This window comes from Anolis sagrei, chromosome X (genome assembly GCF_037176765.1).
Source record: "Anolis sagrei isolate rAnoSag1 chromosome X, rAnoSag1.mat, whole genome shotgun sequence".
Lineage (NCBI taxonomy): Eukaryota > Metazoa > Chordata > Lepidosauria > Squamata > Dactyloidae > Anolis > Anolis sagrei.
This window is the reverse complement of record NC_090034.1, coordinates 45,172,309-45,187,573: the sequence shown is the minus strand read 5'-3', so window position 1 is coordinate 45,187,573 and position 15,265 is coordinate 45,172,309. Positions and strand designations below refer to the sequence as shown.

General features: G+C 43.9%; 1 protein-coding gene across 2 annotated transcripts; it reads right to left on the bottom strand.

Annotated features, from left to right (window-relative positions):
• Positions 1-548: 548 nt before the first annotated feature.
• IQCD (IQ motif containing D) lies at positions 549-13,577 on the bottom strand. Of its 2 annotated transcripts, XM_067473275.1 has the most exons (7): positions 13,471-13,577; positions 13,249-13,368; positions 13,023-13,125; positions 5,233-5,982; positions 2,452-2,685; positions 1,710-1,781; positions 549-1,083 (listed from the first exon to the last, which is right to left on the bottom strand). In XM_067473275.1, the coding sequence occupies exons 3-7, from the start codon at positions 13,110-13,112 to the stop codon at positions 805-807; spliced, it is 1,425 nt and encodes a 474-aa protein (XP_067329376.1). In that variant the 5' UTR covers positions 13,113-13,125; positions 13,249-13,368; positions 13,471-13,577; the 3' UTR covers positions 549-804. The 2 variants fall into 2 exon arrangements, with proteins under 2 accessions (XP_067329376.1, XP_060641418.2); XM_060785435.2 differs by having other exon boundaries at positions 13,249-13,577.
• Positions 13,578-15,265: the final 1,688 nt, after the last annotated feature.

The window sequence follows — 15,265 nt, the reverse complement described above, 5'->3', positions numbered from 1 at the left end:
AACAAAACACACAGTGGAAAGGACTTAAAAAAAAAAACAAAAACAAAAAGACATTACAGCGCATGCGTGAAAATGACTCCCTGCAAGGCTCCCTTTCCGCCGACACCCAGGCAAGAGGTAGAAAAGAAAGGGAGAATAGAAAAAAATGGAAAGAAAGAAAGAGGGAGGGAAGAAAGGAGAGAAAGAGAAGGAAGAAGAGAAAGAAAAAGAGGGGAATGAAGGAAAGAGGTAGAGAATGAAGAAAGGAGAGAAGGAAAGAAAAAAGGGAAGGAAGAAAGGAAAGAGGGAGGGAAGGTTGGCCACAGCAATGCGGGGCGGGTACAACAACTAATAATAATAATAATAATAATAATAATAATAATAATAATAATCTAGTCTGATCATATTGAAAATATCTGAAGAAGAGCCCAGTGTGTCTAGATTGCCATAATAAAATTGGACTGAACAGGCTTTGTGGTCTTTTTTAATGGATCCAGATGTGCCTTTGACCTACTCAGATGGAGAAAGGGGATTAATGATCAAACCTGGGAGAAAAAAAGAGGCAAAGGTTCTCGGAAGACTTTGTTTTTATTTAGGAAGACACACTGACAAGGGGTACCAAATCTTTCTATCCATAACCATCTGGGGTACACAAGGTGGGAAGGGACGGGGTTCACTTTTTTTTTTGTTTTTTTTTTGTTGGTTTTTTTTTTGTTTTTTTGTTTTGGTTTTTTTTTTTGTTTTTTTTTTGTTTTTTGTTTTTTTGTTTTTTTTTGTGGTTTTTTTTGTTTTTTTTGGGGGGGGGGGTTGTTTTTTGGGGTTTTTTTACTTCTTGATAGCCTTCTTTCCTCTGCCCTTCTTCTTCTTCCGCCGAGTGCGCAGCATCGATCTCACCTGGTAACCCTTCCAGAAGGCCTGGATGATGGTGGCGGCCCGGACCAGAATGGCCATCTCCTGGTCAGACTTCTCCTTCTGCTCCAGCTTCATCTTCTGTTCCTCCTTGATCTGGATGTGTTCTTGGTCCAGGTGGCGGAGCTTTTCCCGCAGGTCGGCAAGGTGTTCCTTCACCACCGAATAGATTACATCGATTTCTTCAATCTCTTTCTGCGGGGAGGAGCAAAGGGCAGGGGACTGAGCAAAGCATTCAACGGGGGGTTGAAAATGTTATTTGGGGGGCAGGGGTGAGAATGGGATTTGTAGTGCCCCCAAAAGTCTAAAAAATTGGCATTCAAGAGCCCAGCATCCTTGAGGTACTTGGGGCCCTCCAAATGTTTTTCAACAATTACTTAAGTACCAGGATGGCTGGGGGTGAATCTGCACTATAGAATGAATGCAGTTGGACCCTACTTGAACTGCCATGGCTCAATGCTATGGGATCCTGGGAGTTGGAGTTTTCTAGGCTCATACTGAATGCCTTTGGATGAGAGTCATAGGTAAGATAAAGGTTTTCCCCTGACATTAAGTCCAGTCATGTTCAACTCTGGGGGGTGGTGCTCATCTCCATTTCTAAGCTAGACACCTCCTAGGTCACGTGACTGGCATGACTGCATGGAACCTATTGATCTACTCACAATTGCATGTTTTCAAACTGCTAGGTTGGTACAAGCTGGGGCTAACAGTGAGAGCTCACCCCGCTCCCTGGATTTGAACCGGCAACCTTTCAGTCAGCAAATTCAGCAGCTCAGTGGTTTAACCCACTGTGCCACCGGGGGCTCCACAGTCATACATACCTGTTTTTCCACCATCTCGACATCATACTTCTGGACCCAGTTCTCAATTTCCATCTCCACTTTGAATTTCTTCTAAAGGAGATAAAGGCAGGAAAAGTGTTAGCAGCTGTCGTTTCTGGGTAAGGCCTAGGCATCTTGTTGTTCTGACTAGTAATCCTCACCTAATCCAGGATATTATTGCATCTACACTGTTGAATGAATGCTCTTTGGCACCACTTGAACTGCCATGGTTCATTGCTATGGAATCCAGGGAGTTGTCGTTTTACAAGGTCTTTCGCCTTCCTTGCCTCACCAAACTACAACTCCCAGGATCCACAGCATTGAGGCAAGACAGTTAAAAGTCGTGTCAAACTAATTCACTCTACATAGTATAGATGCACCCGAAGTGTCCCTCCTGCCATCTTTAAGGGTTCTGTTTTCTGTCTGTGAACCAGCGGTTGGCATGCAGTTGAATTCCCTTTCAACAGATGTCATTCCACTTGTTTATTTTCCTGGGAAACATGTTGTCCATGCTTTGGACCAGCAAAGGATTTAGCAATTTAGCTTCAGTTTATTGGCCTCATCTAGCCTGTAAAAGAAATTGCCCCTAAATATTATTATTATTATTATTATTATTATTATTATGAGGCTGGGGTGTAGGGCATGCAGCCCAGAAGGTCTCCTGGAAGCCAATGCAGCCTTACAACTCCTCCCCACTGTTGACCGCCTCTGCTTTGGCCCCTTCTGAATGCCTTTCCCTTACCTTCCGGATCGCCTTCTCGGCATCTTGGTTCTCCGAGATTAGGGCATTGAACTGGACCCGTAGCTGGTTCAGCTCCTGCTGCAACTTGATGCACTTGGCATGCGCCCCCTGCTGCGCCTCCTTCTGCTGCTCCTCGGCTTCGGCCTGGGTGCGTTGGATCTGGCTGTCGGCACAGTTGGCCAGGTTGTGCAGCTGGTTCTTGAGCTCCTTTATGATCGCATCCTTCTTGGAAAGCTACAGAGTGGGCCAATCGGGGTCAAGGTATGTAAAAGCAAGAATGGCAGGCAACACCACTCCAAAAGAGCCACAAAAGATGCCTTCGGGAAGATAGTTCCCAACTCAAGTAGGTATTGTTTTCCCAGTCTGAATTTTGCCTTGGATATAAATTTGGCCCCTTCTACACAGCTGTATAAAATTCAGATTATCTGCTTTGAACTGGATTATATGGCAGTGTAGACTCATTATTTGCCTTGATATTCTGGATATTCTTGATATTATTTGCCTTGATATTCTGGATTAAATGGCAGTGTAGAAGGGTCCTTAGAGGAGGGTAATTTATACTACTGCTACTAATAATAATGGGGGGGGGGTGCCTTCAGCTAGGACAATAAGAATATTGATTGACTGATCATTGAGTTGCCAAGGCTTTGTTATGCTTGTAGCCTTGAAGTCCCATAACCTCCATGTACCCTCAACGACCTAACAGAAGCTGAAGAGATCAAAAGAAGGTGGCAAGACTATACAGAAGATCTGTATAGGGAGGATAATAATATCGAGGATAGTTTTGACAGTGTGGTGAGTGAATTAGAACCAGACATTCTGAGGAGTGAGGTTGAATGGGCCTTAAGAAGCATTGCTAACAACAAGGCAGCAGGAGATGATGGGATCCCAGCTGAACTGTTTAAAATCTTGAAAGATGGTGCATGCCATATGCCAGCAAAAATGGAAAACACAAGAATGGACATCAGACTGGAAAATATCAACTTATATCTCCATACCAAAAAAGGGAAACACTGAAGAATGCTCAAACTAAAATCTTGAAAGATGATGCGTGTCATATGCCAGCAAATATGGAAAACACAAGAATGGCCATCAGACTGGAAAATATCAACTTATATCCCCATACCAAAAAAGGGAAACACTGAAGAATGCTCAAACTTTCGTACAGTGGCACTTATTTCACATGCTAGTAAGGTAATGCTCAAGATCCTGCAAGGACTCCAGCAATACTTGGAGAGAGAGTTGCCAGATGTACAAGCTGGCTTTAGAAAAGGCAGAGGAACAAGAGACTAAATTGCCAATATCTGCTGGATAATTGATCCTTATAAAGCACAAATTGACTTTTATGAAAAAGTTATTTATGGAGATGTACACGTTGTACAAGCTGGTTTTAGAAAAGGCAGAGGAACGAGAGACCAAATTGCCAATATCTGCAGGATAATTGATCCTTATAAAGCACAAATTGACTTTTATGAAAATGTTACTTATGGAGATGTACACATTGTACAAGCTGGCTTTAGAAAAGGCAGAGGAACGAGAGACCAAATTGCCAATGTCCACTGGATAATTGATCCTAATAAAGCACAAATTGATTTTTCTGAAAAAGTTACTTATGGAGATGTACACGCTGTACAAGCTGGGTTTAGAAAAGGCAGAGGAATGAGATACCAAATTGGCAATATCCGCTGGATAATTGAGAAAGGCAGGGAGTTTCAGAAAAACATCTATTTCTGTTTTATTGACTATTCTAAAGCCTTTGACTGTGTGGATCATAATAAATTGTGGCAAGTTGGTGGTATGGGCATGCCAAGTCAACTTGTCTCTATAAGGACCAAGTAGCAACAGTAAGGACAGACCATGGAACAACAGACTGGTTCAAGATTGAGAAAGAAGTACGGCAGGGCTGTATACTCTCCCCTAACCTATTCAACATGTATGCAGAACACATCATGTGATGTGCAGGGCTTGACAAATCCAAGACAGGAGTTACAATTGCTGGAAGAAACATTAACAACCTTAGATATGCAGATGACACCACTTTGATGGTTGAAAGCGAGTAGGAGCTGAGGAGCCTTCTAACCAAGGAGAAAGAAGAAAGTGTAAAAGCTGGGTTGCAGTTAAACACAAAAAACCAAGATGATGGCAACCAGACTGATTGATAACTGGCAAATAGAGAGAGAAAACTTGGAGGCAGTGACAGACTTTGTATTTCTAAGTGCAAAGATTACAGCAGATGCAGACTGCAGCCAAGAAATCAGAAGATGATTACTTCTTAGGATGAGAGCAATGACCAATCTTGATAAAATAGTGAAAAGTAGAGACATCACACTGGCAACGAAGATCCGCATAGTTAAAGCAATGGTATTCCTGTTGTAACCTATGGATGCGAGAGCTGAACCATAAGGGAGGCTAAGCGAATGAAGATAGATGCATTTGAACTGTGGTGTTGGAGGAAAATTATGAGAGTGCCTGGGACAGCGAGAAGATCCAACCAGTCCATATTTCAGGAAATTAAGCCTAACTGCTCATTGGAGGGAAGGATAGTAGAGGCAAAGATGAAGGCCACATAATGAGAAGAAAGGAAAGCTTAGAGAAGACAATGATGCTGAGGAAAAGGGAAGGAAAGAGAAAGAGGGCCTGACCAAGGGCAAGATGGATGGTATCATTGAAGGGACTGGGGGTGGTGACGGCTGACAGGGGGCTCTGGTGTGGGCTGGTCCATGAGGTCACGAAGAGTCGAAAGCCACTGAACGAATAAACAACAACAAACCCTCCATGTACCTCCTCATCCTGATCCAGAATTGCAGCGGTTACTTCTTCCTGCAACAAGGCGATCAGCTCTTTGTTTTTTTTATCCTGCTCACTGAGTTCCTCCCTCAGCTCCTTCCATTCTTTGTCTTCCAACGGAGTAGTCAGAAGCCTCTCAAGGAAAAACATGCGGAACTCGACCAAGCTCTTGAGGAAGAGATTGGCGCTCAGGCGCCTCCGGCGGGCAAAGCCTCGTATGATCTGGCAGGTGTCGGAGTTGGCATCGAAGAGGCGCAAAATATTACGGATGGAGCCCTGTAGGCCGTAGATGACCAAAGGCAGGTGGTCTGTCAGATCTTTGGCGCCACGGGTCTTGCCTTTGTATGTGCTCTTGTGCACGAGGCCTGTTCCTTTGAGGCTGGAGCGTGTGGCAATCAGGATGTTAGAAAGCCTCAGGTGTTCCTTAAACGCTCCCGTCAGTTCAGGGCCCAGCACCGTGCTCGCTGCTTCCAGGTGTTGCATCAGGTATGGGAAGGTGCTGATCAGCTCGGCCCACAAGATGGCCTCATCTATGACCGACATGATCTTCTTGGTCTCCATCGTGACCAGTCTTGTTCGACCGGGCCCCTGGGTTTTCATGGGCAGCCTCTGGTTCAGCCTTTTGGTGCGGTATGAAATGACAGGTACATAGGGCAAGTGGGAGGTTGGCTCTGCGCCCGTAACTTCTACTGGGGAAGAGGTTTCAGATTTGGAGGGAGAGCTTTTTGGCCGATAGATATGCTCCTGTGGGGAAATTGACAGATAAGGACTCAGTCTGGCAACACAACTTGGCCAAGATTCCATTTAGTACCATAACAACCTGCAAGAAGGTGACTGCATTTGTGTTCGGAGAAGCAAAGGCATTTGAAAAGAAATCTTGCCAGCTGTCCCTTCAGGAGCAGAAATGTTCCCCTTTTACCCTATTTCCCCAAAAAGAAGACCAAACTGGAAAATAAGGCCTAGCATGTTTTTTTTTCAGGAGGCTTGTCACAGAAGCCCTACCCCCAAAACAAGCTCCAGTTAAAATTGTCAGCCTGTACTTACTTACTTACTTAGGCGATCCCTCATTGACTGAGTAAGATTGTCTTCCAAGTTCGGTGTACTGGCAGTGGGTACGTAGGTGACTGTGGAACCCTATTCTTGACATGCATGTTCTCCCACAGTGAGGGCATCGGTTTCCAAACAGAAGGCGGTCCTGGTTGGAGTTGGCTTGATGTGCCTTCCTCTTGTCACATTTCTCTCTTTTGCCCTCCATTCTTGCCTCTTCAAATTCTACAGTGCTGCGAGTCACAGCTGACCTCAAGTTAGAGCGCTCAAGGGCCAGGGCTTCCCAATTCTCTGTGTCTATGCCAGAGTTTTTAAGGTTGGCTTTGAGCCCATCTTTAAATCTCTTTTCCTGTCCTCCAACATTCCATTTTCCATTCTTGAGCTCGGAGAAGAGCAACTGCTTTGGGAGACAGTGGTCAAGCATTCGGACAATGTGACCGGTCCAACGGAATTGATGACAGAGGATCATCGCTTCAATGCTGGTGGTCTTTGCTTCTTCCAGCACGTTGACATTTGTCTGCTTGTCTTCCCAAGAGATTTGCAGGATTTTCCGGAGGCAGCGCTGATGAAATCGTTCCAGGAGTTGCATGTGACGTCTGTAGACAGTCCATGTTTCACAGGCATATTGCAGGATAGGGAGGACAATAACTTTATAAACAAGCATCTTGGTATCCCTATGGATGTCCCAATCCTCAAACACTCTATGCTTCAGTCGGAAAAATGCTGCACGGTGTTGTATTTTGGTGTCAATGTTGACTTTTGTGGAGAGGTGGCTGCCAAGGTAGCGGAAATGGTCAACATTTCCTAATGTTACACCATTAAGCTGTATTTCTGGCATTGGAGAGGGATTGGCTGGTGACTGCTGGAAGAGCACTTTGGTTTTCTCAATGTTCAATGACAAGTTGAGCCTCTCATATGCTTCTGCGGAGGTGTTTAGAGTGGCTTGTAGGTCTTCTTCTGAATGTACACAGATGACGTCATCAGCATACTGGAGTTGTATAACAGATGTTGTTGTAACCTTGGTTTTGGCTTTTAGTCTGCTGAGGTTAAATAGCTTGCCATCTGTCCGATAGATGATTTCTGTCCGATAGAAGCTTCCTATCAACAAGATGAAGTATCATAGTGATGAAGATGGAAAATGAGGTTGAGGCAATAACGCATTCCTGTTTGACACCTGATTCCACCTTAAATGGGTCACTTGGGGAGCACCTGCTGTCCAAGACTGTTGCCACCATGAGGATGTTCACAAATTTGTTAGGGCACCTGATTTTTTGGAGGATGGTCAAGAGAGCACTGCGATTCAAATGCCTCTGCAAGGTCAATGAATGTCATGTACAGAGGTTGATTTTGTTCCCTGCATTTTTCTTGGAGCTGTCGTGCAATGAAGATCATGTTCACGGTTCCTCTAGAGGTGCAGAAGCCATTCTGGGATTCTGGAAGGGTGTCTTCTGAGTGGGGTAGAAGGCGGTTTGCAAGGGCTCTTGCGAGGATTTTCCCAGTTGAGGTTAGAAGGGAGATACCTTGATAGTTTCCACAGTCTGTTCTTTCTCTTTTTCTGAAAAAGGTGATGATGGTGGCATCCTTGAAATCTGCTGCGATTTTCTCAGTCACCCACACTTTTTCTATGAACTGGTAGAGTTGTGTCAGCTAAGGTTCTCCCTCTTTAAAGATTTCAGCAGGGATCCCATCAGGTCTGCTGGCTTTGTTATTTTTTTGTTGGCTGATGGCATTGGTGACTTCTTCCAAACTAGGCAGTGCTCCAAGCTCATCCCTGGTTAGTTGTTGCGGGATTTGTGAGAGAACCTCTTCGGCCACATTGGAGCTGCGATTCAGGAGGCTTTGGTAGTGTTCTTTCCAACATAGTGCAATTGATTTTTTGTCCTTCAGAAGTTGATTCCATCTGATGAGCGTAGAGACTGTATGCCATGGTTTTTTGGTCCATAGATTACAGTTGATGTCTCTCTGCCATGTTTGGAAGCCTTTCCTTTTCTTGTCAATTAGCTATTTGATCTCGTTGTCATTTTTTTCAAACCAGTCTTGATGTTTCTTGGTTTGATATCCAATAGTTTCTTCGCAAGCTGTGATGATGGAGGTCTACAGTTTGTTCCAATGTTCCTCAACGTTTTTGGGATGTTCTAAGGGTAGATGGTCCTTGAGTGCTGTTTGGAGAAGGGCTCATTTGGAGGGCTCTTGAAGGGCTTGGGTGTTCATTTTGCACCTTATCTTTCTTTCTTGGAGTCTACTTTGGGGATGATCTTGATAGCCATCACTGATCGGATTAGCCTGTGGTCTGTCCAGCAGTCATTAGCCCCTGTCATGGCTCTTGTGAGAAGCATGTGATGGCGGTCTCTGGCACCTATAATTACACAGTCTAAGAGGTGCCAATGCTTTGACCAGGGGTGCTTCCATGATGTCTTGAGCTTGTTTTTCTGATGGAAGAGTGTGTTGGTGATGACAAGGTTGTGTTCTGCACATTTCGTGAGAAGTAGGATGCCATTTGAGTTGCTGTTTCCAACCCCTTTTTTTCCTATGATCCCTGGCCACATGTTGAAGTCTCGTCCAATTCTTGCATTAAAATCCCCCAGGAGGATGATTTTGTCCTCCTGAGATATCTCCGATAGGCACAGTGTCCAGCTGACAGTCAAGGAAATTTTTCCTTGATGTCTTCATCAGCATCTAGTGTTGGTGCATAGGCACTTATGATGGTTGCCTGTTGGTTTTTTGCAAGGTTAATTCGGAGGGTTGAGTCATTCATTGATGCCAGTGGATGCTTTGGTCAGATGTGTTACCAGATCATTTCTGATAGCAAAGCCAACTCTTTGTATTCTTTGTTCTTCTTCAGGCAGTCCCTTCCAGAAGAAGGTGTAGCCTCCTTTTTCTTCCTTCAGCTGTCCCCTCTCCTGCTCTCCGGGTCTCCTAAAGGGCTGCTATGTCGATGTTAAAGCATCCCAGTTCCCTTGCAATGATAGCACTCTGTGTTTGGGGCATTCACTGTCAGTGTCAATATGTTCCATGTTCCAAAGTTCATTTTTCTTTTTTGGCCGCAGGGTGGGGACCCCCCTGGACGAGGCAGTCCAGTCAGGGTATTATTGTTTAGGGCACCTTTTCTAGCCCTCTCTCCATGTGGGGGGAGCAGAGTGGATCCTAAAAAGGGCTGCTTAGTCATGGATACAGCTGCCGAACTACTCAACTGCCTCGGGCCTTGAGGTAGAACGACTGAGTCCGTATCCACCGCCCATGTGCCAGTCTGTGACTAGGGGCTTCCAGTTTTCACAGTCTTGCCCCCGTCACCATTCGTTGATCGCCATGGGACTTTTGTTGGTTTGTTTTTATGTTTCTTGGAAGACATATGTGCGTGAGTTTTTTTAATATGTGGAGGTCAGTGCACATCTGATCAACACACAGACTTCACAGAGTGAGGTACCATAGTGGCATGGTTAACACGGTGACTGTGGCTTCTCAGTCTGTTGCAGCCTTCTTCTGCCTTCATAGCCATCGTAACATGTACCTTGTCATCCTCCGCCTGCTCTGCTGTTGAGGTCTTTGGACTGTGCTTGGTCTGGAACCTCCCCTGCGGCCACTCCTGGGATTGCATGACCCCAGCTGTTGCGCATGCAGGTTTACTGGAATACGTAAGCCCCCTCACCACGACAAGGTGACAGTCCATCGAGGGACATCAGCTTGTACATCCGTTGCAAAACACGACAGACGTAATAATATAATAAATTTTATTTATATTCCAGTTTTCTCTCATGAAGGGACCCAAAGTGGCTTCCAACATATTAAATACAGTACAAAACAACAGTAAACAAAGTCTTGAATTATAAAATCATAATTTGAGTATATAATTGATCTATATAAATAAAAATGTAGTGTTAGTTTGTGGGATTAACATAACTCAAAAACCACTGGACAAATTGATACCAATTTTGGACACAATGCAGCTATCGGGCCAATGAATGACGATCACTCATAAAAACACTGAAAAACACAGCAGAAGGGACTTAAAAAGCCAAAAAAGGTGGTACAGCACATGCACAAAAACAACTCCCCCAGCAAAAAAAAAAAAAAAAACACACACACACACAATAGCATATCCACACTCTTTTCCAGACTACAGCTCCCAGCACCCCCTAGACCATGCCGTTTAGGAGAGGAGGATGATCCAAATGCACTGCTTCCAAGATGCAGGCTTTCTTCTCCTTGGATTTATTTGAGAGCAACCCAATCCCTGCATATTTCCAATTTCCTATTCCTGGACTGCAACTCCCAGCAATCCTCCAGATACATATTAGATAGACAGGTAGGTAGATAGATCGATCAGGAGGACTGATGGGAGTTACAGTCCAAGAATAGGTAGAGAAGAAAGAACGGGGAGAAAGAGCAAGGAAAAGAAAAGGCAGGGGGAGGAAGGGATGAGAAGGAAGGAAGGAGGAGAGAAAGAGGGAGGGAAGATTGGCCACAGCAAAGCGTGGTGGGTACAGCTAGTTAAATATAAATAATGTTTTTAACATCAGTACTTAAATCAAATGCGAATATACCTTATTATTACGTTTTTGGCAACTACCTGAGTCTTTGGTTGAGAGATTTTTGTACATGAATAAATGAACAAATGTAGATTGTTGGACATGAAAAAAAATAAAGACACGCCCTAAAAATACAGGTTAGCCCTGCTCCATCTTTTATAGGAAACATTCGTATTTTCTGGGAAATACAGCACATCCAGATTGTGTTGACAGTGATTTCTTCTTTTTTTCAGAGAAGAGGAAATCAAGCTGTTGTTATTGCCTTCAGGTTGACTCTTCCATGGTGTTTTCCAGGCAAGATTGGTTTAGAAGGGGATTGAGCATTGCCTTCCTTTGAGGATGATGTAACCTGCCCGCATTCAGCCAGCTCCATGGCTGATAGGGAAATTGAACCTTCGTCACCAGAATCATTGTCCAAACTCAAACCACTATACAATGCCATGTCGGCAATCACCAGAGAGCTACAAATATATTAAAACATGCCTAGATTCTAGCTGTTTTTTTTCCCTATCTAATCCACCACCAGAATGTACCTGAATTAAAAAGAAGGCAGATAAAGAAAGGAAGGAAGAAGCGAGGGTGGGAGGAAGAAAAAAAGGAGGGAAGGAAGAGAAAAGGAAAGGGGGTGGGAAACATGAGGCAGGGAATGAAAGGAAGAGAAAGAAGGGAAGAGAAAGGATGGGAAGGAAGAAAGAAAGAGAAAAAGAGGGAGAAAGATAGATGGAGTGAAAGAAAAAAGAGGGAAGAAAGAGAAAGAAGGGAAGAGAAAGGATGGGAAGGAAGAAAGAAAGAGATAAAGAGGGGGAAAGGTGGACGGGGTGAACGAAAAAGGAAGGAAGGAAGAGATAAAGGGAAGAGAAAGGCTGGAAAGGAAGAAAGAGAAAAAGAGGGAGAAAGGTGGATGAGGTGAAAGAAAAAAGAGGGAAGAAAGAGAAAGAAGGGAAGAGAAAGGATGGGAAGGAAGAAAGAAAGAGATAAAGAGGGGGAAAGGTGGACGGGGTGAACGAAAAAGGAAGGAAGGAAGAGATAAAGGGAAGAGAAAGGCTGGAAAGGAAGAAAGAGAAAAAGAGGGAGAAAGGTGGACGAGGTGAAAGAAAAAAGAGGGAAGAAAGAGAAAGAAGGGAAGAGAAAGGATGGGAAGGAAGGAAGGAAGGAAGGAAGGAAGGAAGGAAGAAAGAAAGAAAGAAAGAAAGAAAGAGAAAAAGAGGGGGAAGGGTGGACAGGGTGAATGAAAAAAGGAGGGAAGGAAGAGAAAGAAGGGAAGAGAACGGATGGGAAGGAAGGAAGGAAGAGAAAAATAGGGGGAAAGGTGGACAGGGTGAAAGAAAAAGGAGGGAAGGAAGAGAAAGAAGGGAAGAGAAAAGATGGGAAAGAAGAAAGAGAAAAAGAGGGGGAAAGGTGGACGGGGTGAAAGAAAAAGGAGGGAAGAAAGAGAAAGAAGGGAAAAGAACGGATGGGAAGGAAGAAAGAAAAAGAAAAATAGGGGGGAAAGGTGGACGGGATGACAGAAAAAGGAGGGAAAGAAGAGAAAGAAGGGAAGAGAAAGAATGGGAAGGAAAGAGGGATAAAGGGGGATAAAAGAAAAAGGAGAGAAGGAAGGATGAGAAGAGTAAGAATTGGAAGGAAGAAAGAAAAAGAAGGAAAAGGTCCAAGGGGAGAAAGAAAAAGTAGGAAATTAAAGAAGAAAAAGGAAGGGGGGAAAGGTAGAAGGAGAGGGGTAGAATGAATGAGAAAGAAATGAAAGGAAAGAAGGAAGGAAGGGAGGAAAGAAGGAAGAAAAAGGGAAGAGAAAGGAAAGAGAAAGAAAGACAGAAGAGTGGGGAAAACCCATGAGGGAAAGCAAGAGGACAAAGAAAGAAAGAAAGAAAAGAGAGAAGGAGAAAGTGTATGAGGGAAACAGAGGAAAGAAAGAATCACAAGAAAAGGCATACACTAATAAGCACATATTCCTCAGCTATAGATACCAAACATTCTTCCAATTGAAACATCTTTACCGGTGCATAGAATTATAGGATGCTCGATTTGGAAGGGAATCCGAAAGCCATCTAATCCAACCCCCTTCTGCCAGGCAGGAAGGCATTATCAAAGCCTTCCCGACAGATGGCCATTCAGATTGCTAATTTGGAAATATGCAGTGACAGAGAGCCTTCTCTCCTGTTTCTGGCCAAATCTGAAATCTAGAAGGAACAATGCAAAATAAGTCATACTTACCGGGAATCGTGTCTTCTTGACTTCCTTCGTCAAAGAACTAGGTGGTCCTTGAACGCATTCACTTGTCCCACAGGAAGGGGCATTCTCCATTTCTTCCTTATCACTGTTGAAACATAGAGACAAATGTTGGTTGATTTGCCTTCAAATGTTCGCCTGGGGGGTGGGGGTGGGGGACTGCGGCTGGACAACTCCCATCAACCCTCATCAGAAACCCCTATAAACCTACCAGAATGGGGATTTTGGGGGATGTAGTCCAAACCCTGGACCTCATTGGATCTCGAGCTGATGGCTGCTGCAGTCCAATCTCACCTGGGGGCCCTTCCAGACAGGCCCTAGATCCCAGGATCTGATCCCAGGTTTTCTGCTTTAAACTGGATTATATGAGTTTGCACTGCAATATAATCTCAAATAAACAGAAAACCTGGGACCAGATCCTGGGGTGTAGGGCCTGTCTGGAAGGGCTCTGCCTTCTCTTCCCTCGATCAAGACCAAAAGCGCCGATTCATCGTCGTCGTCACCTTTTTTACCTTCAAAACAAGCCCCGTTGCTTAGCAACCCTGCGTCAATTCGTGATGGATGGCTGCTCTGAAAAATGGGTGGAGCTCAAAAGAGAGGAAGCAACCAATCCCAAGCCTCCAAATCTCTCTCTTCGCCCAATAGGAGCGCTGATATAGCGAGATGGTTTCCGTGGTACCTCAGATGCAGCCCACTTGCTTCAATCGCATACTTCAGTTTCTCCAACGACTGCAGGTGCCCTATTGACTAGACTGGGAAGAAGACAGAGAGATAAAATTGTAATAATGCTGTAATATATATAATAATCTATCTATATAAAAATGCTCTGGTCATAATGAGTACCTTAAAAACAAAAGAACCAATGAAATCACACCAAATTTGGCAACAAAACATCTCACAACACAAGGAATGACCATCACTCGAAAAATTATGATTTTATCATTTGGGAGTTGTAGTAGCTGGGATTTAGAGTTCACCTACATCCAAAAAGCACTGTGTGCTCAAACAATGATGGATCTGGACCAAACTTGGCACAAATATCCCATATGCATAAATTTGAATACAGGTGGGGTTGGGGGAATTGATTTTGTCATTTGGGAGTTGTAGTTGCTGGGATTTATAGTCACCTACAATAAAAAAGCATTATGAACACCACCAACGATGGAATTGACCAAACTTGGCACACAGTTCTCCCATGACCAACAGAAAAGACTGGAAGGGTTTGGTGAGCATTGACCTTGAGTTTTGGAGTTATAGTTCACCTACATCCAAAAAGCACTGAGTACTCAAACAATGATGGATCTGGACCAAACTTGACACAAATATCCCATATGCATACATTTGAATACAGGTGGGGTTGGAGAAATTGATTTTGTCATTTGGGAGTTGTAGTTGCTGGGATTTATAGTTCACCTACAATCAAAGAGCATTCTGAACTCCATCAACGATGGAATTGAACCAAACTTGGCACACAGTTCTCCCATGACCAACAGAAAAAACTGGAAGGGTTTGGTGGGCAGCATCCTTTGGTTTTGGAGTTGTAGTTCACCTACATACAGCGATCTCTGTGGACTCAAACAATGATGGATCTGGACCAAACTTGGCACAAATATCCAATATGCCCAAATTTGAACATTGGTGGAGTTTGGGGAAAATAGACCTTGACATTTGGCAGTTGTAGTCACTGGGATTCACAGTTCACCTACAATCAAAGAACATTCTGAACACCACGAACGACAGAATTGGGGCAAATTTCCCACACAGAACCCCCATGACCAACAGAAAATACTTAAGGCCATCCAATCCAACTCCCTTCATCAGGGCAAGAAAACGTAATCAAGGCCCTCCTGAAAAAGAACCATCCAGCCATAGATAGATATAGATAGATAGATAGATAGATATGATTCGCACACAGAGAGATATAGTATCATAGATTTGAAAGGGACCCTTAAAGAAGGACAATGATATGTTGCATGTTCCAGAGTAGGCAAACCAGACACTCTCCACATCAACACTGACAAAGGAACAGCAAGAAATACTGTTTACCCACAAGCAGAAAGAAATTACATATATTAGAAGCCAACACTTTCTCATTACTTTATTTTCCAAATCAACAGATTGGGCCACAGCAACGCGTGGCAGGGGACAGCTAGTCTATTATATATTATATATACTACAACTTATGGTATAGTGAAATATATTATATGCTACTGTTATTGTATTATATA